At 36.4% G+C, this 26,292-nt stretch overlaps 1 protein-coding gene across 2 annotated transcripts in view; it reads right to left on the reverse strand.

The window, feature by feature from the left end:
- PRKD1 (protein kinase D1) overlaps positions 1-26,292 on the reverse strand; it is a 114,176-nt gene that overhangs the window by 20,556 nt on the left and 67,328 nt on the right. Inside the window, exons 3-11 of one of the 2 annotated variants that reach the window (XM_059474638.1) lie at positions 22,037-22,168; positions 21,196-21,356; positions 18,451-18,474; positions 9,160-9,370; positions 7,453-7,530; positions 4,378-4,582; positions 1,792-1,915; positions 942-1,019; positions 90-369 (exon numbers count right to left, since the gene is read on the reverse strand). In XM_059474638.1, coding sequence (XP_059330621.1) covers positions 90-369; positions 942-1,019; positions 1,792-1,915; positions 4,378-4,582; positions 7,453-7,530; positions 9,160-9,370; positions 18,451-18,474; positions 21,196-21,356; positions 22,037-22,168 — 1,293 coding nt within the window. The remainder of the gene's footprint in view (positions 1-89; positions 370-941; positions 1,020-1,791; positions 1,916-4,377; positions 4,583-7,452; positions 7,531-9,159; positions 9,371-18,450; positions 18,475-21,195; positions 21,357-22,036; positions 22,169-26,292) is intronic. The other variant, XM_059474639.1, reaches the window with a different exon arrangement.

A 26,292-nucleotide genomic window follows, 5' to 3' on the forward strand; every position in this document is an offset into this window, starting at 1 on the left:
TGCATCCTTTCAAGGTGTGCAGAGGACTGAGCCATGCCATTCGAGAGGTGGTTCTCCTTATGAGAAAGGGAGGAAATGAGCAGACTTACTGTGCAGGCTGGCTCCTGACCCAGAGGGCGCCCCTTTGGGGATGACAGGCATCAGGGCGTGCTGTATGGCCATCTCCCACATTCGCGCCACATCGACGCCCACACCGCTGCTGATAACGCTGTTATTCAGCGGAACGCTTGAGAGGCTGTCTACGTTTTCTCCAACGTAGTAGACTATATTTGCTGTGCTTATTTCAAAACAATGAGGATTGGCTCCTTGAGGCAGCAAAGTGAAAGTTTTTGCAGGATCCAGAGACAAAATTTCAGACAATGGGATCTCCTAAAATGAAAAAAATATTTTACTTTCTGTGCAAAGATTATCAACATAAAGAACTTCAGCATGAGCTTTATTTGATTAGTTTATGATATCGGTTGTTGCCTTTTACCACATGCTTCTTGTACAAACAAAAAGCCTCTTGTAACCGGAAACTCTGTGACACAGACAACTGTTGATGGTAAAATACTAAATGTTTCTTTCCAAGACTAAATAGAACTTTAATTATTTAAATGAACTTATCAAAGACAGTAGAGAGGTACCTTCAGAGAAAGAGCGGGGCCATCCATATATTAAGAAAACTCCTTTAGAAAATAAAACCTTGTTGACTTCTCAAACAAAAACTTTTCATTTCCACAACACACATCTTATAGGTCCTTGTGAGCTGATACCTTTCTGATCAGAGACTTGTTTTTGAAAAGCAAAACACACGTACACAGCTTAAATAATAAAAAAACCCCAAAGAACCAAAAACTAGACAGAAGTTACACTATTATTGTACTTTTAGTAAGCATCAATTTAGCAATTTAGTCCTTATATTCTGCTGGTATGAAAAGAGGTTGAAAAAAATTTCTTACTTTGTAATATTTGCTTCCAGTATCATTTTGAAAAAGTGTAATGCATTTACTGTCCAGCCTCCAGTAGTGTCGCTTTCTCTGCAGTGAAAAACAAGTAAATTAATGAAATGTTCATTTTGCAAAAGCACCACTGCCAAAATGTTTCCTTAGTTTGAAGAGATGTACTGTGAACGATAAAAGACCCAATTACATTACAAGATTTTAATGAAAACTTTCTAATTGAATTTAGAATTTATAGACCTCTTCTTATGCTCTGCTATTTCAGGAATAGCTGTGTTAAAAATGTACAAGTTTTAAAAATTTAAAATTTCATTCTGTTGTCTGCATTACATTCAGCACAATTTGCTGATATGCATGATACTAATGCAATTGAAATTTCTTCTTGTATCCCTTCTAACACCCCAGTTCAATTTTGAAGGTCACATACTGAAGCCTTTATTCATTTTTTAGCAGGTTAGAATGAAAATAGGCTTTTTCTACACTAAACCTACTTTACAAAAGTCTCAATTCAACTGGCAGTAAGGTATCAGAGAAAGTGTAGCTGGGAAGTAAAGCTACTTTACAGAACCCCTTAACATTAGGTTTCACTTCCTTAAGAATGATTTTACATTTGGCTGCCTGTGATAATGCAATGGATTTATTTAGATGGTTTTTGCATGTTTTAACTGTCTCCTGTTCTCACAAGCAGTGCCAGTCCCAGTTATGGTACGTATTGGGACTTTAGGAATCATAAAAATTGCAAAAAATGCCTTACATGAGTGACTGTAAATTGTCCGAGTATTGTTAGAATTTGTTTCCATACTACAACATAACATTTAGTGGAAGACAGGTCTTCCGTGACATTTCTTACCAGTGTGTCCTTGCTTGTATAGTGAACCATCCAACCCTCCTTCATTACTGTGCTACTTCTCCTTTTTGTGTGCTTCACAGACTGTACCACTCTCATTAATGGAATATTGTTGCTGGTTGAAGGGCTTAAGAATAAATCATTAAAGGCTTTTAAAAAGAAGATAACTTTGGACAGAAAGAAAAAAAAAACCTTTAAAATCAGAATACATGTATACACACACATAGAAAATATTCACATGTATTTTTATCATTGTTAGCCAACCTGGTTTGTACACTATTTTGTTTTGTCATTTAAATTATCTTGAGATTACAAAGAAAAAAGGCTGTAATGCTACACCAAGGGAACGTCAGAGACCTTCTGAAGGCTTACATACACTATTCCAAAATATTTCTAAAGATGAGCTAAGAAAATGGGCAAATGACTAGGGCCTTAGCTAGGCTGTGGGAGCACTGATCAAGCTTGTGCTATGCATGATTCAGAGCAGTACTTGATCTTGAATCTCTCAGAACCTACACAGACACTGTCCATCAGATTACTGTCCTGTGATCTTGCCTGGGCTCAAACACACAATGGAGTGATGCCACCTTACAGAGTAGAAAACATGTCAGCTGCCCAGCTGCACACACCCTGGCCAGCCACAGCAGAGAATCTGCTGGAACCTCTCAGAGAAAGAGATTTAAGCTACTCTACGGTCAAAGACTAAAGGTGAAACCCTACTGCCTGGTAGGGTTTGCACACTGCAACTTTCTACCATTCAGCCAACACACAGCAAGCTGGGAAGCCATGGCAATGTGACAGCATGCCTGATAGCACCAGCAGATAAAATCTAGTAGTAACCAGAGGCAACCTAGCCCATCATCCTCGCTGTTAGAGTTAGCAACTCCTAAAGCAGATTCTGTGTAATGGAATATGGACTCAATCTGCTCAGTCCTAGACATGAATACTTGGCTGTTTCTGGCAGAAATTTAAACAGTGATGCTGCATTGTGAAAACAGAGCACAGAACTGCTTCTGTATTATGCCCTGCTAGCAAAGCTATTGGTGCAACAACTCCAAAAAAAAAGGGCTGACAGTGGTTAGGAAAAGAATAATATGTTAAGTTCCCAAAGTTGTTGTGACTGTAGATGTCTGCAGGTGGCCCTGCTTCGCTGTAATGCATCCTGGAAATAAGCTTTATGAATTGTTAGTTTCCCATCAAAATGCAGAAAGCACTATCTGAAAGTTTAATTAAGTATATAACATATACTTAATATCTCTTTTCTGCCTAAAAATGATTTAACCATCTGCAATTTCTATTCAGTTATTCTTGTCTGTGCTGACAAGAGGTTTATTTTTTATTTGCCTTATATGGATCACTTAAAAAATATCCATGGATACACAAATTACCCTTAGAAATAAGTGCAGAGAGGTATTACTGGAGGAATCTCTCTTACATAAGTAAAACATGTACCTTAGTCATAAATGCTTTATTAGCACAATTGGGTATTTTAATTTTGAAAACTTGCAATGCTGTCTGCTTCATAAAACTTGGAAATTTGCAATGTTCTGTGACAATGATTTAGTGATCTAAGCACAGGCTCATATTCCAATGCTACAAGGTGTCTATATATCATACATATATCATCCCTATCTATGCAGATAAATATGGAAGTAGTTTACTGCTGCATGAAGTAAAACTGCATATTGTTGAAATGGATTGCCTTCTATTAGTGCAACAGGTGTATGACAGCAACACAGAAATAAGGGAACATAAATAAGAAATAAGAACATATTACTGAGAGAGACTCCCAACAAGCAAAATAAAAGAGGAAATTACAAGTCAAACAGACATGTTAATGAAAAATGTTTTATAAGTTATAGATCCCTTGCATAAAGGAAATTACAGTTGAAATTTCTTTAATTCATTTTAAGTTCCCTAAATTTCCTCATTTATGTTCCTCATTTAGGTGCCTCATTAATTATAAGGAATAATCTCTATTTTTTCCATATTATTTAGACAGTTCCAATAAGTCAATGTTTCTTCTTAATTCACTTCTGAGGTACATTGCACAACTCAGTTCCTGTTTTCTTTCCTGAACAGTCATTTCAAAGCACTAATCTATTTTTTAATTTGCTTCAAATTACTACTTTAAGTTTGTCAAACTTTCCTTTTTAATAAAGGCATCTAAAAATACAAAAATCTAGATCCAAGTATGCCATAGCCACTTACACTTTTTGTTTATTTATCTAAATGTCAAGGCATTGCACTGTTAAACCAGGGAAAGAATGCCTTGGAAATTAAGTAAACAATAAATAAATATTTTACTAGTAATTATGCACAAATAGTTTCACATAATTTTCATATGAGAACAGACCTGTAAGAACTATTTTTGCATAAGTTTTCAAATGCCACTTCAACTTGACAATAAAGCTTCTCTTAAATTACAAATGCATATAATCAGTGAAGCAGTCTCAGTACACTTCACCAGCATTCCCCATTCTAAATGAGTGAGAACAGTGACTTTGTACATTCCCCCTTGAGCCCTAGACGTGATTTGTACAAACAAATACAAAGGAAGATGGAAGGAACACTCACTGCCCAGCTCACCTGATCATCCTGTTAGATTCATCGTGATCCAGATCAGCATCCTGCATTTCTCCATTGTCACTATGGCATCCTGTCATTGACATCTCTGAATCATGAGCCATAGATTCTTCCATGTCATCTATAAAGCCACTGTTTCTTTCACTGTCATTGTCATCACTCCCTTCTTCCATGACCACATCAGACTCAGCCCCAGGACTAAGAAGGTCTGGAATACCATTTCTCAAGTTATTATCTAAAAACATGTGATACTCCAACTACAACATCTTGGCACATTTTAAGCTTCCAAAAAACTCAAGTTCTCTTTGCAAGTCTATTGCCTGCATCTAGACAATACAGGTAGACAATTACTTATCACATGAACTGTATATTCCTTTGCACAGGAACAGAGTTTTCTGTGAAGCCTGCACAAAACAGCACAATCATCAATATCACTGAAACACTGCTCCCTGCCATTAGAAAAGAAATACTAAACAAGCACCAAAACTAAAGTCTTAGGGTTTAGCTGATTTGACTGTGGCATAGCATTAATAGCACCATCCATCTTACATTTAAATTACATTTAACTTTCCTGTTTCCAAATTAAATATGCCCAAGCAAGATCAGAGTAAGAAACAATTTTTTGTTGCATTGTTGCTTGTGAATGGATTTATTTGGAATATAAAATCATTAGTTCAGTCAGACAGCATTGCTTTCTCTGGGATCTTGCAATGTTTCAGAAATTTGAAGTAAGGTTAAAATCACATGGAACGCATCAAATAGTTTCTCCTAGCAACTTTTGCCTAATTGTGTGGAGGAAGGTTCTTGACAGCCAGTGTAGGCAATGTAACACAGGAAGAAGCACATTGAATTGTCTGACAGAAAAATGATTGGAATTGATGGCATTTCACTGAAATTAGAAGGGCACATCAGAAAAGTTTGTTTTCATGTACAGTAGTCTTAAGATATTTGGATATAAACTACTGATGTGTGATTAAGAGACACACACTTCATCTCTAGCAGAACCAGTCATTCAGTCATAAATGATACTCCACAGTGCAAAGCTCTCTCTCTCTGTTATTCCTACAACACTTTTAAAATATCTATTTTTAATAAACCTACAATCAGTTAAAAATAACTCCTTACATTTTGTATATAATGCATTTACTAAAGAGACCACACTTGAAATTTCATTACTCAACTCTTCTTTCACTTACTATTTTAGGGAAGATGCATCACACAGCAGATGGACAAAATGACAGATACTGTATTTTGTTTATTAAGTTTGAAAATAATGTGAACCAAATTACTGAGGAAATACAAATGGGATACAAGATAAAATTGCCTTTGCTAATCACAGGCACCCTCTATCAATCATTCAGGGCACACAATTCAGAGTACTATGAGGATTCTATGTATACCATACTAAGAATATTATTTGGTGTATAAAAGCCAAGTTCTATAAATTTTAAGATTGCCATCTTCAAGGAATATACTTGGAATAAGCCCAGAATATGTGTTCTCAGCCCAAGTGATTCTACACAAGCTGTCCTGAGACAAACTATCACTTCCCATGAGCTCAGCATCAGATTCACGTGTCAGGAGGAAAGTTCAAACAAAAGTAGCGTGCTGCTTGTGAAGCAAAGGTGGGGAGAGGGCAGGGGTGGTGTGTTGTAGGGATGAAATACACCTACCTCAGATGGAAAGTGGGAATTTGGAGGAGTAATTCAGAAACAAGTGTAAATTTTGTTCATTTAGTTATATTGTGCAGAAACAAAACTTATGTTCCTTCCTCTCTTTTCACATCACTTTAGATCAATAGCTCCTCTCTAAAACTGCATCTATGTGGAAAAATGGTTATCATTTATGAGCAGATTTAGTTACTTTCTCTGACTACAAATCTCAGGGCAAACTTTACACTCCTATCAATGGAACGTTACTGCACTCCTGAAGAAATAGTTGTGCTGTGCGATGGTTGATGGTTAAGTGAGGTATAAATGGTGCAACACTAAAACGGTTAAGTGAGGTATAAATGGGGCAAGACTAAAAAAAAGAAAAAAACCAGTGACTCCAAGAATCCAATGACAGGTGCATCAGAAAGGACATTCAACAGGAAGACATCATCTACTTTCCAGAAAATCATGCACTTTGTCACATCTCAAGTGGAATACTTAGTACCTGTAGGAATTTTCCTATTAAACATAAAAACTTCATAGTGATAGAGTAACACTACTATGAGAAATACTGTGAAAAATATTAGTTAATGTTCCTAATTTTGGAATTTCTTGATATGTCTTCAATAAAGTAGACCACTGATTTAAAGGAAAAAGAAGGCATCATAAGGTAATAGTTAACCTCAGAAGCAGTTTAGGCTGACAACACAGTAATATAGATTAGAAAGTGAGCACTTCACCACATTTCTCATTCCCTTATCACATAGGAAAGTGATATTTTCAAGGCAATCAACAACTCATCTACAGCCACTCCTTTTTTTCCAGTACTGTCTGTCAAGCCTACCCATACACCCTTATACTTAACTCAAACACCAGCAGCACATGCATGGGAAGATCAGCAGATAGTCAAGACCTGATTTGTGGCAACTGGTATGATTAGTTTTATGCCACCAGTGAATGGCAGATTTTTTTTTTCTGAAGGGCATTCCTAGTCCTTGTAGGTGTGTTTTTCCTTCTCAGGAAGATCATCCATAACCACTTTTTTCTCCACTCCCAATGAAAGAAAATGTTGCACTTCTAGCTGACAGGTGAGCACCAACTTCTCACATGCTTGGCTTTCCTCTGGCATTCTGCATTTACCAGGTGTTATCACGGGGCCATTTTGCTGCTGACACCACCTCTGTGGCAGAGCTTAGCCTGTCTGCCAGTGCCCCCTATTTGGAAGAAACCCTCCTAAAGGATGGTGTATAAGCTACTCGCAGCATTCCTCCCACACTTCATCTTCGACATACAACAGAAATATTGCACAGGAAAGGCCACTCCCAAGCAATGGAAACATGTGTGTTTGTACACATCACAGTTTTACATTTCTTTTGTTTAACTGATGGTTGAAACAATGACAGGAGCAATTGTTAACGCAACTTACCTCCATTAATGGCAACTTCCCCCAGGCAGTTATTTGGCACTTTCGGAGCACAGCGTTTGTGACAGTTGAATCTACAGTCTGATAAGTGAAAAAGGGAAACAGCCAAATTATTTCTTTTTCTGTGACACAACTATATTTTCCCTGCTACCCAGCCTATAGCTATTAGGCCCTATCTCACTAATACAAGTCGTATGTTCAGAGAGTGTGCACTAGCCCGGCTCCATGCTGCCTGTCAGTGGAAGGGACAGGATGAAGATGCTAGAAACACATTTCTGAGGGGAAAAAATGCCTTTCCAAGGGTAGCTGGGTACAGCAGCACTACAGCAGCCAAAGTGGTGCTCAGCTCATCTAGGCAAGTGATGAGGAGACACAAATGCCTGGCTCCAAAGCCAGAGCTGCCTTTCCAGTGAAAGAAGCAGAATGGGCTGCAGTGTATCAGCTGCAGTTTAAGGAACTGACTACATAGGAAATACTGATGACTGAAAATTGAAACAGGAGAACCCTAGCCAACAATTTTCAGTGAGAAAATTTTTCTTTTTTTATATCACAAGGCAACTTCTGGACTGCTTCCAACTACGGGTTCCTTCAGTCCTTTCCCTATTTTTCAATTTTTTTTTTTTTTTACTCCTTTCTTATGTGTAAGTTCCACTTCATTATATGTCATGGGAATTGTTTTCTTTTGGCTTATGAACACATTTTACCTAAACTAAGACCTGTAAGTAACTAACACACCAGGAAAACCAGAGACAGAAAGAAAAAAAAATTCTAAGGCTGTCCATACCTTGCAATTATTTAAGATTGATCCAAACACCAACTAGAGGTACAGGAGTGCCAAAATACAGATAAATATTATTTTTTTAATTTGGTTAATATTTGCTTAGATCACCAGAATTCAAAATGAACTGAAATAGGTGAAGCTTTGATAGATATTTTATTTTAGTTAAATTGCATCAGAATCACACCTTAAGTTAAATTAATGCAACTTTGAATTTTGCAGAGTTTAAAGAAGTAGCACAAAGTATACTGATTAATTTTATGATAGTTATTATTTATTGTAATAGAAGGAAGGTGATTTTAAGCCTCCATTAGCCACCATTCCAACCCCATAGCATGCACAATGCTTTGTATTTACAGGCTAAGGCTGGCCAAGGTGAGCCAGCAATCCAAGGGGCCTGACTCACTTCAGCACCTACTAAGGTATACAATGTCATGACACTTGAGAGCACGTTAGTCACACTGAAAAAATGTGGGTTTAAATTCTCATATAACCCCATCCTATTTTACTTCCATTACAACTTCCCCAAAGCACTGAGCTGCTGAGGCTCAGGCATATGCTTCTTCAATTTACACACAGGACTTTAGTAGATCAACAACAATGAAGATAAGAATATAGTCCATTATGTTAACTATTCTCCTGTGAGCACAGGTTCCCCTATGCCAAATACAAGATCATTTACACCTGAATGAAAAATGTGAGCTATTGCACATACACCAAAGGGTAAGAATGAACAGCCACGCAGCCAGCTCCTACAGAACACCAATTACTGTAATTTTGACTGCAGCTTAATCCAGTGTAATTGTACATGTGCCTACACGCAGACAGTTTAGTGAGGAAATCATGAATAAGGCTACATAGCAACCACTCAAACACTAATTCATTAATTTTATTATGCTTAGCTTTTATGTTCCTAAAGGACATTTACTTACCTTTGCACTGCAAACCCTGTCTAAAAAGCCCTTTGAGAAGTTTCTTGCAGTACTGGCAAACTGTTGGACGTGTGTAGGAGTGGATGACAAAAGTATGAGGCACTTTAACTTTAGACAGTAAAATCTTGTCCAGTTGAATAGGCCGTCCAATGTAGGACTGTGAATTCGACCTCTTCTCTCGCCCCGTGTATGATTCTGATGGTGTCTTTTGCTGTAAAATACATAAAAAGGAGTTTTGTATTCATTTTGTAAAGACTATCATATTCATATATTCCCTCTCTTCAATAACACTGTCATATGTGATAAAAAGTCATGTAAGTGCCTTTGAACACTAATAGAACATGCATCATGCCTCTCTCGAACTGCTTTTGAAAAATTTGGATGCTATTGAACACCTTTGCCAACACTACTATCATATACTTTGAGTTGTAACTGAAACAGGTTTTTATAAAAAAAATTAATCAAAATTAAAATGCTCACCAAAATTTCTTAGAAAAGCATTTTACATTGATAAAACCATTTTTACCTCTTATTTTCTATTTTACACCAAAAGTAATTTTTGAAGGCTGTATTTTTTGTATAAACTTTAAAAAATTATTACGTTACTCTGTATGCATTGTAGGTAAATTACAGAAAAACTGTTTCTTTATAATTTTTGCTACTGCTAACCTTACTACATTTAGATTATGCACAATAGATCACAACAGGTATTTAAAGGTGTGTGTGTGCATATATACACACACACCCTTTTAAATACCTATTATGTGTGTGTGTGTATATATATATATATATATATATATGTGAGACATACAGTTTAAGGCATGAAATCCAAAGAATTTCTGGAATAAATGAGTTACCATATTTTCTCTATTAAATTTAGATGTACTTATGATAATTAACCCAGAAAACTAACTCGCCTAGAAAACTGCTTTCTTCTAATACATGCTGTTGAGAAACAACCAAACTACACCCACAATTAACACTGAAAGGAGAAAAAAAAGAGAAAATGCAGCTTGATTATTTAAAACACCTTCTCATTATCATCCACAAATAATCAGATAACTGAACACCAGAAAACAAATCACTCAGAGTGAGCCTGCACTGTTCAAAAACTGTAGTAGATGAAGCTTCACGTAGACATTAACTTGAAACACTGCTCAGATTCAAACACATAATGCTATAGAAATTCCTCCATCTGATTACTATTTTCCAGTCATGAAAATATAGAAAAATACATTTTTGTATGCTTCTATCTTTTGGAGTAAAGAGGAATTGAGAAGCCATTTTAATGGTAGAAGAACCTAAGGAATTAGTTTCCGGCTTTGCCTTCAGTGTGTATTTGCCATGGGGGAAAATAAATTTCTTCCTTACAAAGTTCATAAAGATTTCTTGCTGCAAAGATGAATTCTTTGATTATACTGTAGAATTAGGTGTCTTTTCCAAGAGGCATAAAGATCCACTGCACTAATAGTCCTTTCAAATAAAGGAAAAATATGCAAAATACATTGTATGAGCCAGGTACATATGGCCACCACAAAAAAACTAGATTGAAAGAAAAAAGCATCTGTCTTTTCTTTATCACAAATAAAATTGGAAAAATTCTGAGTACGTAGTCTGATATTATGGGTTTATTACTTCCTGAGGTTTAAATCTTCATGCTCTGCAAAGCACTTGTGCATATTAAAAAAATCCAAACAATTAATTAGTCTCAATTTGAGACAACATTTCTTCCATATTTATTACCTACTAATAAAATTTGCCTAATATTTCTAAGGCAGATTGCACTAAGTTTTATGAAGTCAACATGGACAGGCTGCAAAACGGAAGGCAGAAGACCATCAGGACAGAAGAACGAGCCACATATTCTGCACAAACTGCATTGCTCAGCTAGTAGGAGCCGGCTGGAAATTACAGCCCTCAGTGTCTGTGGACAGGGCAAAGCTCACAAGGAGCAGTGAGAAACAGAAGTGCAGTTCTGACAGTTTTACGCCTGTGTAGAATAGAAACAATTTTGGTCCAGACTGATGCTACCTCATAGTCCTACTTCAGTGCCTTACAAGTTACAGCCTCAACCCTACCCTATGACCAGAAAGTTAGCCCTGAGTTTGCTCTTCAGCGTCCACAAGAAGAGTTTTACTTGCGACATACTACAATTTAATGTACATATTTTCTTTTTGAATTAAAAAAATCCGAAAGGGTTCTTACTTCTAATCACTACTTGCAATGGACATTTGGTGGACATGTAGTGATGCTAGTCTCTTAAAATGAAGTTTAACTGAAAAGGAGTGAGACAATAAAAGCAATCATTAGAACTCTTTTCCTTACATAATGTCACTGCAACAAACTAATATTTCAGTTTACCATTCTTATCACTAGAGCTATTTCTTGACAAACTTACCCTTGCCTGCAGTAAAAGTGATCCAAATATCTCCTAATGCTATAATCTCTCTTAAAATCCCGACTAATATAATCTAAATTAAACCTATTTTCTATGATCACTCTTTGTCTTAATTTTCCAAATTACTGCCTAATCAAAAAATATTTTGGCAACCGAATACTGCAAAGTCCAAATTATTTATACCTAGGTGACTTCATGCTTAAAGGATTTTAGAAAACTGGTTTGGCTGTTTTCCTCACCAAATGCCTTGCAGATTTTAGAAATTTCAGCAGTGTTGCTGAAATGTACTGAGACTAATCTTGGGCAGTTATGATTAACAGAGAGAGACGGCCTTCCCTACAGCTTTGGCTCCGACCTAGATGTCTGATCAAATCTCAGGTGTGGTACAGTACAAGTATGGAGCAAAATATTTGCTTTTTTTGCTCAGATTGATGGCAAATTTTTCAGGTTTAATGTGCTAGTGTATGTTTCTGAGAAAATGTCAGGTTGAACAAAAAGTGAATTCCAGATGCTCTACATTGAGTTGATTGTTTCTGAGATAACTCTGAAACAGTTACTCATCATACCATCAGCCTTGATCAAATAGAATTATGATTAATAAAGCTTTTGTTGTGTTGTTTGGTAGAGTTCTTTTCTCAAAATTTGTATTAGTCAATTCACAGTTATAATTTCTGAAATAATTACTTCAAGTCTCATTTCACATGGCTGCAAAGCTGTGTTCCTGAACAGACAAATAACTAAGCTTTTGTTAGTAATTCGTAAGTGTTCTCTACAGCTCAAGCAGTAATGGATACTAAACAAAACATAAAACTCTGGAAAACCTACTGCTAGATGTTAGTCTTCAAGTCAAATTTATAGAGAAAAGTATTTCAGCTTTCCTTTGCCATTCCACAAGTGCTGGGCTGCTATGTGCCAGCACCGTAGCATACCATGTAAGGCACCAGCAATTCTCAACTTACAGTGACTTAAGGTCAAGAAGTAAAGGCAAATTTCACCTTCTCCCATGCTAGAAAGGACATCAGAATTCATGGATCTGGTCTCACTCCTGTATGCCCAGTCCTGATATGCCTGACTCCATTCCCTCCCTCTTGCAGCCAGAGGCAATGTGCCCCTGGGTCCCACTCAAAGGTAGCAGGGGAAGGGAAGCTGCTGACAGATAACTCATGGCAGCAGCAGCTGGAGCATCTCCCACACCCTCTGATGACTGACTGATTAGCTGGAGCACCTCCTCTCTCTTGCCAGATAAGCTTCTCCTCCCAACACTCTCCGAAAGTCCTGTCAAGATCCCTCAACTCTAACTTCCAGCACTCTCAGCATCAGATGCCACAATGTTAAGCCCCTGAAAGCATAGGAAACCAGGAACTATACTATTTTCACTGGAAAAGCAAGAATCTCCTCCACAAAGCATCTCCTCCTTCAGCTGGTGTGTCTGGTTTGTTAGAAAGATAAATGAGTTTTTCCTGGTAGCCAGCCAGACTACTGACTCAGCAAGTCTGGAAACTTCCCAGGAAATGATTGCTTAACCAGATTACACCATGGAAACTAACAGCCTGCACAGTTCCAAATACTAAATAGTCCTTTAGAACAATCATCCCAGCAAGGTACTCTATACTTTAAGAGCTCAAGAGTATGATTTTTCAAGTGACAACAAACACCAAGAAATGTGTGTATATGCTGAATACTGGACGGTCCGACCAAGCCAGTGACACTGATCACATCCAGACGCTTCAATAATGTTTTAACTCTGACAATATGTAATAGAATCCAGTTTGCTTACTCTTACTTTGGGGAAAAAAAGAAAACGTTTAGGTTTTTTTTGGTTTTTTAATTCCAAAAAGGCAGATGTGCCAATCTTTTCCCCAACATGGGGCATTTCTCACGACTTTTATTTAACTGATGGCTTGCTTCTTCGTCTTCTTGTTTAATTTCTTTGAATTTTTGGAATACATTGAAGCCCCTCATGTGAGTTCTGGTGAGCTTTGTTGAAAGCTACTAGAAGGCACAACAATTTGTCTAATTAGCCAGAAGCACAAAATCATTGTACAGTCATTGCAGGAAGAAGACAATCCCCCAAAGGTAAAAATAGCTCAGCAGATCTTTCCTGTCTTTTCTACCTTGTCCAAATACACTGCAAAATTACACTGCAATTAAGAAACTGAAATAAATACTGACTTCCCCACCAATGGATTAAGCTGTTCCTATTACCTGGATGAGTTTGACCATCATGCTGCATTCACATCTATTCCTTCCAGGCACAGAAGTGAAAGAAACTGTAGGGAGATGCTGAAGGGACTAACGGGAAGCAATAAAAGCTGACTGCTTGGACCCTGTGGGCTCTTGGGAACAAAGACAAGGACCAGCTCTGCAATCCAGCTGCATGGACTAGTCTAAAAGATAAGAGAGACTGCTATTTGCCTCACCCCTTTTAAAAGGTTTTGACAGTCCCACTAAATACATCCCAGGGATTCTGAAAAGCTTTACCAAAACATTCATGTTCTGTAAGAGCCAGAAAGCAACTACTTCCATTTTGGCAAATCATGCTTGTGGAAACATGCTCAAGTCAATAACCTTCACTCAGAAGAGATCAGGCCACACAACCTATACTCTACTAAATATTTGGGTTTTTTCCAAAACTTACACAAAGAAGTGCTAACCTTTTGCAGGCTCAACATCTAAGACGTGTTGCAACATTATTCCTGTAGTTTACACTGAGATATTCAATCAGAAATAACAAAAGTATTCCTACAATATTGAAATGTTTGCCTCAACAAAAGAATAAATTTTCACAATCTAGGGATTTTTATTTACTTGGACAACAGAGAAAACTGATGTCTATTTTAAAAAAAACAAACAGCAGTAACTGTTTGGATGAAGTTTCATTTATAGTGTTGAAACAGACTTGTTGAAACATGCATTTCCTTCCCATATTAAAGGCAGAGGATAAAGCCTTAATATGTTCACACACAATTTCCTCACAGGAAGCTACTGTCAAGTGAGATGCTAGATATCTATGTAACCACAGGAACTCTGTTTTTAATGCAATGCAAATGTTGACTTTCTTTTACAAATTAAACTATGTGACTGCAATTAAGTGAATTCAAAGAAACAAATCTTCAGTTAAATATACTGAAATACCACACTTAGACTGCAATCAACTGTGTTGTCTTTCAAGGCTTCTTGCACTCCTCTCCAAGTCAAGTGTATGATTTAAAGCCACAAGCACCACAGTTAGATAGCTATGGTCTGAAAAACATTTCACTTTCCCATGTGTAAACACATCAAAGAACTGACTTCAGTACAAGCTGTTTAATATTAAACTATCCACAGATGGCTATTATTATATACACTGTTCTTCTACTCAGACATCAATAGCAGCAGACAGTGGTTTGAATGCTCTGTCTGTAACCTGCCTTATTTTGGAAAGTACCAATAGAAGATTACTGGGTTTCAGGAGGCATTGTAGGACTATGCTGACTCCTCAGAACCAGGGGGTTCCCAAAACAAAAGCCCTTTCTTTTCGGATTTGCTAGTACCAGCAGCCACAGTAAGATTTACATGGCACAAAGCTTTTTGTCCAGCATGTTACAGACACAAGTTCATTAAAAAATATTAGGTTTATTTTGATCTTGTATCATGTACTTCATTTAAGTATATTAATTAATAAGTTATTTCCATGGAAGTATCATGCAGTATTAGAAGGCCCACATCAGAAGCCAGACCTGGCAGCTTCGTTATGCTTGCTGAATAAAGCTAATAAAAAGGGGAGACAAAGCACACATGATGACTCAAAGGTATCACAGCCAAATTATAGTTCAATACAAAACCCTTAAGATAGTCTTTGCACTACTCTGATTTATCCTACCATATAAAATCTTGGGGTTTTTCCCCCGCCTGTATAAATGTGTCCCATCTGTCACTGTCTACATACCATCCTTACCAAATCAGGGATAACTGACATGTCTTTAGGCTTAACCATAGACACTGGTTTGGAAAGTTTTGGGTCTGGACAGAGGAGATATAGACAAACCTACTAGGTGAGGCCTGCAGTAAGTTTGGGGGCAGTACTATGTTACCAAAACAAAATAACAAGATAATATATTAGAAGGGAGGGCAAGCACCATTGAACACACCTAGACCAGGTAATGGGAGATAAAAGCTTGTGCTGATTCCAATTATTCCTCAAAATAATGTTTTGACATCTTTTACCAATCCACAATAACCCAAATAATCATGAATGATGTCTCAGAGATACAACAGGGAAGTGAAATGTGTGCTGCAGCATTTGGCAATTTTCAATACTGCTAGTACTTAGAAACTACAAGAACCTAGCTCCTAATTTTCCTTAGATGTACCACTTTGAATATCATAGATATGCAACACTTCAAGAGAATTACATTTGAAATACTTCTTGATTTTGACTTTTAATTTGTTTAACTATTTTAAGTTATTGTAAAAAGGCAAGAAAATTTAAAAATACATAAAAGATTGTGGAATTAATCAAAATTCCTATATTCAATTTTCAGTGTCTGATTCACTGAGCTCTCGATTCTTAGTTCTGTTTAGTGCATGACCCTGCATTCACCTGATGCATTTGGCACTAATCAGTTCAATTACTCAAAGCCTCTATTTCACCTTCTATTATTTTTAAATAAACTCTAGATTTTGGAGCAAAAATCCAGGAGCTCTATCTTTAGGGGTTTTTATTAAACATATGGGCACAATGAAAGCAAATTCCCATTCAGACAGAGAGGAATGTGCAGTGTGTATCACTGGAGCATGGAAAGATAACTTGAGGTTGACAAGAATAAACATAACAGAACAGTATTAATTCACAGTTAACTCAAGTGCCTTCAAAAGAAAATATTAATTTTGCCTTTGAGGATCTTTGGTCTAATGAACTCTACTTCAGCCATTAGAAAAGGACTTGTAATTAGAAGTGGTTTAAGGCACCAAGATGCCCTCAGCTGCAACATCCCAGCTCTCTCTTATTCCCTCCCTCAAGGGCCTTTATTTTCCAGTTCAGTGAGCTGGAGAGGGAGTCCCTGCACAAGACTGTAGGGACTGAACTTGGAAAAGCAGATGCATCTTCTGCAGGAGAGTGGAAAACAAAGGCCTCCTAGAGTGGCTATTTCTGAGTCACTGGAAACAAGGACTCCTTATTTCAGTGGGCCACGACAAAAGGGCATCTCTATTAAGTGTTGGGTGTGAGGGAAGAAAGAGAAAATGGCCACCCACGACTCAAGACAATTCCCTCCCAGAGCATCTCCTGTCCTAGTTCTACAGAATCACTCTTCTATATATAGCTAAAAAGCCTCAAGCCAGCTCTGCTTATAACAAATCTACAGAGGCAAGCTGCACCTGGTGCTTTGTATTCTGTCAGTGATACAAAAGTAGTCTTTTCCACTAAAACTATATACATTTTAAATATTAAATTATTTTGCAAAAAAGAACTGTAAATCCTGATTCTTCATCAAAAAGCAAAGATAATATGTAACATTCCACTTACCTATGCCCCATGAGACACATTACTCCTATTTTAAAAACAAAGCTCAGCTAGACTTTTTCTGAAAAATCACTTCAAGTGTGTTTATAAAATGACCTTACTATATTTGTTACTTCTAGAACACAAAACTTCCCAAAATAATGGAAACATATATTAAAAAATAGAAATAAAATACTATTGTGTCATATAAATATAGTTTGAAGCAAAACCATAGATAGCTAACATCTTTTTACAAGAAGGATACAATTTTTTTTTCCTCCAAATACCTTTTTTTTTCACACCTATCTTTAATTACTGCTACTTTAGGGTAAACCACCATCATCCAGATTGGTGGACTCATCATTTATCAGACTGTATTTAGAACACAATTATCTTAGATGTTACAAAAACTGGTTTATATATATACAGTTTATATTATTAAACAGTATATACTGGTTTATATTTATATATGCTTTATGGATATTCTGTGGAGCTGGAATTCTGGGCCACACAGTAAGAATGTATGTGTTTTAGGAAGAAATAGAAACCTCATCCCTGCAAGTGTTCAGTGGGGCTTTGAGCAACTGCTCTAGTGGAAGATGATCCTAACCACTGTAGAGAGTTGGAAACATAGGATCTGTAAGGTCCCTTCCAACCTAAGCCATCCTATTACAGGAAATAAAGTTACTTATTGCAAAGAAATAGTTGTTTGGCCACGGAAATCTTCATTTTAGCACAACAAAATATTCCTCAGACTAACTATGTTGTATTTCTAAAATGTAGTGTTTTTAACATGTGCATCCCAAATACATGCTGCAAGGGAAAGATGCCAACACTTCTTAGTTTCGAAAGCTTTTGAAACTTTAAACAAATGAAACTTCTTTAAAAAATCCAAACTGAAAGTCAAAGAGAGCAACCTTTGAAATGAATCACCCACTTAAATTTCTTTTTTTTTTATTTAGACTTGATACTCTTTTTATATAGAGCTGTAACTTATTTGTACAATGTTCATGAAAGAAAGAGCTGTCCCAGTGGTCGTATGGTGTATGCTGGTGAGCATTTGAATGTGAGGTTTGTTACAGCTTAAAAATAAAATGTTTATTTTCTATTCCAGCAAATTACCAAGTCCCGAAAGTGAAGGCAATTTTTTCCCCATGTGTCACTACAATATAAAATAAGGCTTCAGTCTAACCAATGACCTCTTTGATGCCAACCAAATGTAAAAGTCACTTTTGTATTGAAATATTTTAATGTTTACTAATTTTACTATTTAGCATAAGAATTATGATCTTCACTTTGGAATCTGGACTTAAGAAATCTGATTTAATTTCTGCATGCCTTCAAATTCATACTGATAATCATAAAAGAGGATGCTGCTAATAGCATGGTAGGGAGTAAATTCGGTACATACCTCATAGCCAGGGCTGACAGGAGACTGACAGGTAGTTGGAAAGAAGAAAAAAAATAGAACAAAGAAATAAGGGGGAGAAAAAGACAGAAAATAATGTTATTTTAGAAGCAAGCATGAATGTGGGAACATATTATACTCTCATTCTTTTTTATAGAATAAATGCTTAAAACGGCATTTGAGCTGAGACATAAAAATCTGGGTTGCATTGTATCCTCCTAGTTCTACTTTGTTTTTAGTATTTCTGTTGATGAATTTTACACTACTAAGTTAAGAATCAAAAGAAGATTTTATTCTTTGGAGGTAGATTTTTAAAGCTGTACTCAAATACAGTGCCCATTCAATTTTCAGCTCAAATGAAACGTTTTTTGGCTAATGAAAACATTTATACCCAAAGTTAAACTGTTTCTGTGGTTCCCTATGCAAGGATAATTAAAGTATAGGTACATTTTGCGTTATTCCACACTACCCTGCCTCAAAGATTTTTAGATTACAAAATTTCAAAAGACAGGACATAACTTATTCACTTTATACATGCCATTTCCAGAAGGCAGGTTTACATGCTGTGTCTCCTATCAGGTGCACACAGCACGAACAAAAAAATAAGAAACAACTCAGTTTGATAATTATATCTTTATCAAAGATCTCCAGAAATTATTGTTTCTCAACTGCTCTGACTCTACATGGTAATTAGGGGTAAAAATACATTTTAGTCCTATTTGAAGAACTGATAGCTATAACAGAGATTATAGCTTGTTAGCAGTGATTCAAGTAACACATCAATATTATCAATGAATGGTACACTTTTATGAACAAAGTTGATATTTTTCAGTATATTCACACAGACTGTAGAAAAATGAAAGACATTCCAAAGTGCATGGTTTGTTTGGCATCACCATATGAACTGCCATAAAACTTATCTCATAAGCACTGGAGAAGATATGAGTCCAAAGGACAGACCTGGTACATGAGAACTGACAAAGCTTATGCCAATTAAAAAAAGCAGGGTGGGAGGACAGGAATGGAAATACATTTAAAGGAAAAAAAAACTAAACAGAAAAAAAGACATATAGAAGCCATGTGTTAGAGCATTTCCAAAAACCTGGTAAATGATACCAGGATTTCATGAAATAAAAGTGAGATAAGAAAACTACTTGATTTCTCCAGGCCCATCCCTTCACCTACTGCAAATATATTTTCTTTGGGCATGCACGTGTGTGAGCACGTGTGATGCTCTGAATCATCAACACAGGGACTCCAATGTTTACAAGGTTTCAGAGAAGTATAGCCTGCAGTATGGACAATACTTACTGCATCTCTTCACTGGCAATTTTAATGCTGTCAAACATTTTGAAATATATAGCTTTGAAAAACAGGTGTTTTGTATAAGAATGTGTCAGCAAACAAAACAGTCAATTTAAAATGTTTTCAAATTGAAAAATTTTTGCTACATTTTAACTGTACAGTGAAGTGAATATTTATAGATGGTATACCAGGATGCTCACTCATAAAATATTGTTAAGAATTTTTTTTAAAGATGAGATCAGAATTAGGGCCAGTCTTCCTCAAAATTTTCTGTCTTGGCCTAAGTAATTTCTGACACAACCTGCTGAGAATTATGATTAATCCGTAAACATTTGTTGCTGTAGTTTGCAGAACTTAAGCACCTTACTCATTTATGCAGCTTTTCAATTAAAAATAAAGATTCATACTGTTAACCTTAATTTCCAAGTAGCTTTAGACTAATGATAATCAGTAGCATAAGTACATAATTATGGTTCATAGACGGTACTGCATCTAACACCATGTCTACATAATTTGCAATAGTGTCCTTTTAGTATGTCAAGTTTAATAAGTTTAATATTCTAATTGAGAGGAAAACATGATAATTGTTGTGTGTACTTATAAATTCTTTCCTCTCTTTTAAACCTCAAGGTTTTCAAAACCTTCACTTAGCAGTGGATTCATTTATATACTGTGTAAAATCTTAACGATTCAAGTATATTATGACCATGAGTGCTAAAAAGAATAAACATGCTATAACTAAAAAACAGGTACTATTGTCACTTATTCCAATCAACATCTTGCTTTCCTTTCAGAAAACTAATATATAAATGAATATACAAGTGCACCATATGTTTATGTGCTTTTGTGTATACTGTACATCTATATATACCTCTATACATCTAAGTACAGACATAAAAATACATTCACCACAAAGAGCCATTTAAGGATCTAATGGAGATTTCTGCCAGTCTCTTGTGAACATCCAGAAATACGCCAAACACACAGGCTCCAACTAATTAATGACAGGCCTATCTGTGACAGACACCCAGTTTAGTGCTGTGGTGTCTGGGTCACAGTGCTCTAATGAGGCAAACCTTTCCTATTCAATAAGCCAAGGGAAATAATGGCCTGATACAGAAGAAATTCAACATCTAGTTCCAGAAGAGATTCTTCAAGATCCAGCTACTTATTTAACATGGGTGGCAGCTTTAGGCCTTTAAAAATAACCTAATTCTTGACAAGTGAGGAGACTCCTGGGAGTATCAGAAGTGACACACACATACCTTAAACCCACATACCTTAAGCTGGTGACCTCCCTTTTATGTCAAGATGCCTTCCCTTAATTTATAATTTACATACCACCCTCCTCTAGTCCGTAACAGGCAAAACCAGATTCTACAGCACTAAATATCATTGTTTCTCAGCTCCTCCCATGGCCTCTACAGCTAGGGAATGCCATACCAGAAGGGCTTCATCTGAGGCGCTGAGTGAGGGCTCTGCAGACACTGTCCGAATGGTGCTGGCTCCTGTCAGGGACACATTTGACAGGCGCCTTTTCCGTACACCACTGCAGTTGTTGGGAATTTTAAATGCACATCTCTTATGGTAGTTCAGACCACATCCTGAAAAGAGAAATTTAAAACCATCCCATTATGGTTTACTAGACAAAAAAGCAAGTAATTTTGGACTTTTCAAGAGCAACACAAATTCAAAACCATTAGCCTTAAATTTGATGAAACGTTTCCCTCTACCCTGCTCTTTTATTCTAGCAAATTGTTAGAGAGACAATGTTATCAGCTCCAAATAGATACATCTACAACCAGTGGTTTTTCTCTGATTTTTCAAAACCTATGGTCTCAAAGTGCAGGAAATTTCCATGACCAGCACTTGGAAGTAAAGGAAGTCTCACTGCAAATGGTATATTCTATTTGATTTAGTCTACCAGAAGTCAAACAGGTGTGGCAAAGTGAGAAAACTTAGCTCCTATAACTTCATATGGATTGACAGTAATTTCAGTTAAATAATCTGAATTACTGCAAGACACAGGCTCATTAAAAATTGTAAGGAAAGAGTAAGACATCCAGTCTTTTCTTAAAACTACATATCAACCAAAGTTTTTTTACACTCAAGGTTACAGAGCCATATCTAAGATGCCTCAGAGCAGTCAAAAAGATAAGTTCTCTAATCAGTTAACTCCTTTGACAGGTCTCACGGTCTCCAACTAATTTAAAAGCAGCATTAGACACAACACACAGAAAAGTCTCTTCTTTAGACTGAAAAATTACATCTCACTGCAGCTTACCTTCACATTTGAGTCCCTGACGCACCAGCCCCCAGAGCATCTCTCCACAATGGTCACAGAAGGCTGGAGCCCGGTAGGAATGAACAAACAGAGCATGGGGCCGGATTTGGAAGTCTTCAAATGTAGCAGAAGCTAAAGCAGTAAGATCATACACAAAATTAACATAAATAAAAAGCAACATAACTACTCTTCTTCACTTATTAGGTACTTCACCACAGAACAATGCAAAACTCCTTTTGGCCACTACGATGATGAACCTTGGATTTGGAATTGTTCACTGCATAATATTTTGAAGACAAAAAGAGTGATGATATGCCTTCATACTACAATAACCACTGGAAAAAGCTTAAAGCTGCATTTACAAACCTGCAGCAATGACATCTCTGACAACATTTTTCCAATCAAACACAGGAGTGTAACAGCAAAATTGTCACAGTTCAATAAAACGTCAGAAATTTTTCAAAATACTCTTTTACAGGCTTTACTCACTACACTTTCAAGGTGCATGTACATAAAATAAACTGAACACATCCAGTAAAGAAATACTGTAAGGTTTTTTTGACAAATGGAAGTGCATCTAAAACAGTGTTTCTGCTGATCACTTGGTATAATTAATTCAGCCACCTATGTTGGCATCAGTGAACTGATCACAAAAGCTAAAAACATATATTAGAGCTTAAGAACAAAACATGTAATGATATACCCAAATTTCAATAGAGAAAAAAAACCTTGCAGGGCAACCTGGAAGATGGTTGTGCCTTTCTTACAAAGTGACGTGAGCCTGCAACTGGTGTAACAGCTGCAAAAGTTAGAGGGGCTAGTTAAAGGCACTAGCGCAAACTTTAAAAATAACTAACTAAAATGTTTTTTAAACTATTTATAACACAGAGACAGTACCACAACACTTTGAAAAACAGACTTAAATTAAATATTTTCCTTTTCTTATTATCTTAAACATATGTCAGATAATCTAAAGAAATATCGGTCAAATGTAGTAAATACTAATCACATATGCAAACATTTGATCTCATTCAGATTGCCATTTAAACAAGTTATTTGTGTGCTTACTCTTCACTGATATCAGAGTGAATGCAACAGGCATGTAGGCATTTAACAGAAATACTTTCTTTCAACAGAAACACATTCCTGATTTGCAATTGACAGAAAGAAAGAAAGAGAGAAAAAACCCCAACCAAACTAACAAAAAACAACAACAAAAAAAAAACCCACCCAAAAACCAAAACAACCCTTCCCCCACGCAGCCCTGGTTTTTAATGGTTCAATTAAGAGGAATTCCTAAAAGATCCAAATACCCTGGCTTCCTACTTTATCAACTAATGAAAAGAGAACCAAAAATCTGCATACTGATCAAGAAAACATTTTTAATTAACAAGAGGGTATCAATAAAGACTTATGTCCTGGTCTCAGTTGCTTCTCTGCAAAATCCTGCTACTCTTTTCCAAAAGTGTCCACAGAAAAATAAGTTTCTAGTCTCAACCAGTCTTGAGATCTATTAATAAAAGTATTTAGAATATCACCCCAAACTAGGATCCAATCATTCTAATAATATCAAATTTCACTTTTTCAAAATGTTTTTACTAAAACAATGCAAATCATTTAACAGTTTGTTCATTTCAGGATCTCCCTTTCTTCTCTCAGCGTTATATCATAAAAAGCTATATTACAAAATTTTACCTAATTCATAACACCAGGACCTCATAAAATAGTCCAACATATTTTAAATATCCTGAAACTAAATTAAATAGTTTTGTATTTATCTAAAAATGTTAGGTAAGGCATATTTTCCACTCAATGGCTTTCAAACATTTGTTCAAATATATTATTTTTCCATTTTTTTTTCCATACAACAGTGGTCTCCTAGAAAACACAGCTCATCACAGAATGGGTTGGGTCTGGAATACACCACAGTGGGTCTCCTGGTCCAACTTCCCTGCGCAAGCAGGGTCATCCTAGAGCACATGGCACAGGATTGCTCCAGATGGTTCTTGAACACCTCTGGTGTGGGAGACTCCTCAGTCTCTCTGGGCAATCTGTTCTGGTGCTCAGTCACCTGCACAGTAAAGAAATTCTTCCTTATATTCAGGTGGAACTTCCCACGCATCGGTTTTTGTGCACCACCTCTTGTCCTAATGCTTGGCACCACCAAAAACAGCCTGGTTCCAGCTTCTTGACACCCTCCCTTCAGAATACATTTTAGATGTTGAACAGATTTCTCGGGATTTGACTTTAGGACTTAGAGTGAATCATCTTTTTGTGGACACTGACAGATGTTTTTCTGCACTTTCAACCAAATCAAAGAATATGCTGGAAGGATAAAGCACTCAAAGTTTGAAAATCTATTTTGATGTTATTAAAATACAAATACACATTTGTATATTTCACTTGTACAAAGAAAACAAAATACAGGTATATTAACTTCCTTCTTTAATTTCATATTGAAGATAGGAATTCAGACAACACCTTCCCAGTAGATCACTGATCTGTGAAGTTCAACAAGGATTTCTTTTTTGGGGCCTCTATTATCACCAGCATGCAGCCACAGGAGGAGAAGTTGTCCCAGTCAGGCAGCAGACACCTCTCTGGTCCTACCACATATGGGTACCAACTGAGCTGTGATAGGTCAGCAGCTGGATAAGATCAAACTGTAGATGCAAATCATACTGCCCCTTGATAATTCACTTCCTCTTCTCTAGTCTGGTCTATGAAATCATGATATATATGAGATGAAGACATGGTCTTCAACATTTTGGAAACTCCTGTCGCACAACACACTACAACATGCTACGACATCTGCTCAGGAACTCAACTATAAACATATCACTAAGCCTTCCCATCTCTCCACTTGTCTCCTTCAGACTTCCCATCTGGAGTTTCGAGCCTCATCTCTTCTGTTCCAGGCTTTTGTTCATGGATTTTGCATAGCATATTTACCTACAGCTTTATGAAGAATGTTGTGATTTACATCTCTGATTCTTTGCAAATGAAACGATCATGGAAAAGATATGTATACATGTACGTAGGAGCCTTTTCAAGGATACAGACCAAAACTGGAACACAATGCACTACCACCTTCCAATACAACTGCAATGTACCCTTCTTTGCTGCTGTGTCTCTATCTTAAATTTACATGTGGAAATATAAAATCAAGAAGCTGATGGAAACAAGATACTCAGTGAATATGCACTGCTCTCCTAGGAGAAGACAAGGAAGACTCTACTATTAACACCCTCAAGACATGATAGCCATGAATTTTGATAACATTTATGTGCATTTTAGAGATGTAAACTTTTTGCTTATAAAAACAGATTTTCCTGAGGTTGTTTCTAGAAACATACAAGTAACAACCAAACCACTATTAAAACAAGAGATATGTACAATGAAAATAGTCCACGTTTCAATCTAGCAAAGGAGTTACATATCTAAGTTCATGACAATTGCATTGAATAACCTAACATTATGCCTGTATTCAAGTTCTATTTTGAATCAACAGTGCTTACTAAATTGGAAGACTGGAGAGGAGTTGTACATTGATTTACTGGGTAGTTTTACAAATAGTATGAACAGTGCACCAAAACCACAAAAAGCCTGATAAAAATCAGTAACTCAAGTTAACTTCAATTAGTTTAATAATTTAGATAATGGATTAAAAATATATTATCTTGAAACAGCTTTAAAAAACTGGGGATTGTGAGGAGTATATATTCTTTCCCCTGTAGAAGCAAACCTGAAATCAAAATCTCCCATGAGTAGTTTTGCCCTAGGAAGTGATTTATAAATTAGGTCCTCCTTTCAAACTTCTTCCTATCATCTAGTCAGTCAACTTTTTTAAAATTACATATCTAGGAAACCTTTCATATAGTCATTAATGTTCAAAGCTTTAAACTTCAGAATATTCCCGTTATTCACTGAAAAAAACCCTAAAACAAAAGCCCTGCTGATGAAGAGAAAGATAGGGGTTTTTTTTGCAAATTAAATTGAGGCTTTTACTGGTAAAAACCTTCTGTAATCAGGCTACCCTTTTGCTTTGACAGTGTATTGATGGGATGAAGACAATATTGTGGCTGTATGTAAAATTGTGCTGTAAAAAAAGGGAGGCCTCCAAATATGGCTATAAGCACATCCTAAAAAACTTAATTACACTGCAGAAAAGTTTTCAATTTTATGTCCTTAATATGACACTGTTGCATTGTTAACTCTCAGATTACCTTATCATCATTGATTTAAGCTTTCCTAGT

The sequence above is a fragment of the Ammospiza nelsoni genome, chromosome 6 (genome assembly GCF_027579445.1).
Source record: "Ammospiza nelsoni isolate bAmmNel1 chromosome 6, bAmmNel1.pri, whole genome shotgun sequence".
Lineage (NCBI taxonomy): Eukaryota > Metazoa > Chordata > Aves > Passeriformes > Passerellidae > Ammospiza > Ammospiza nelsoni.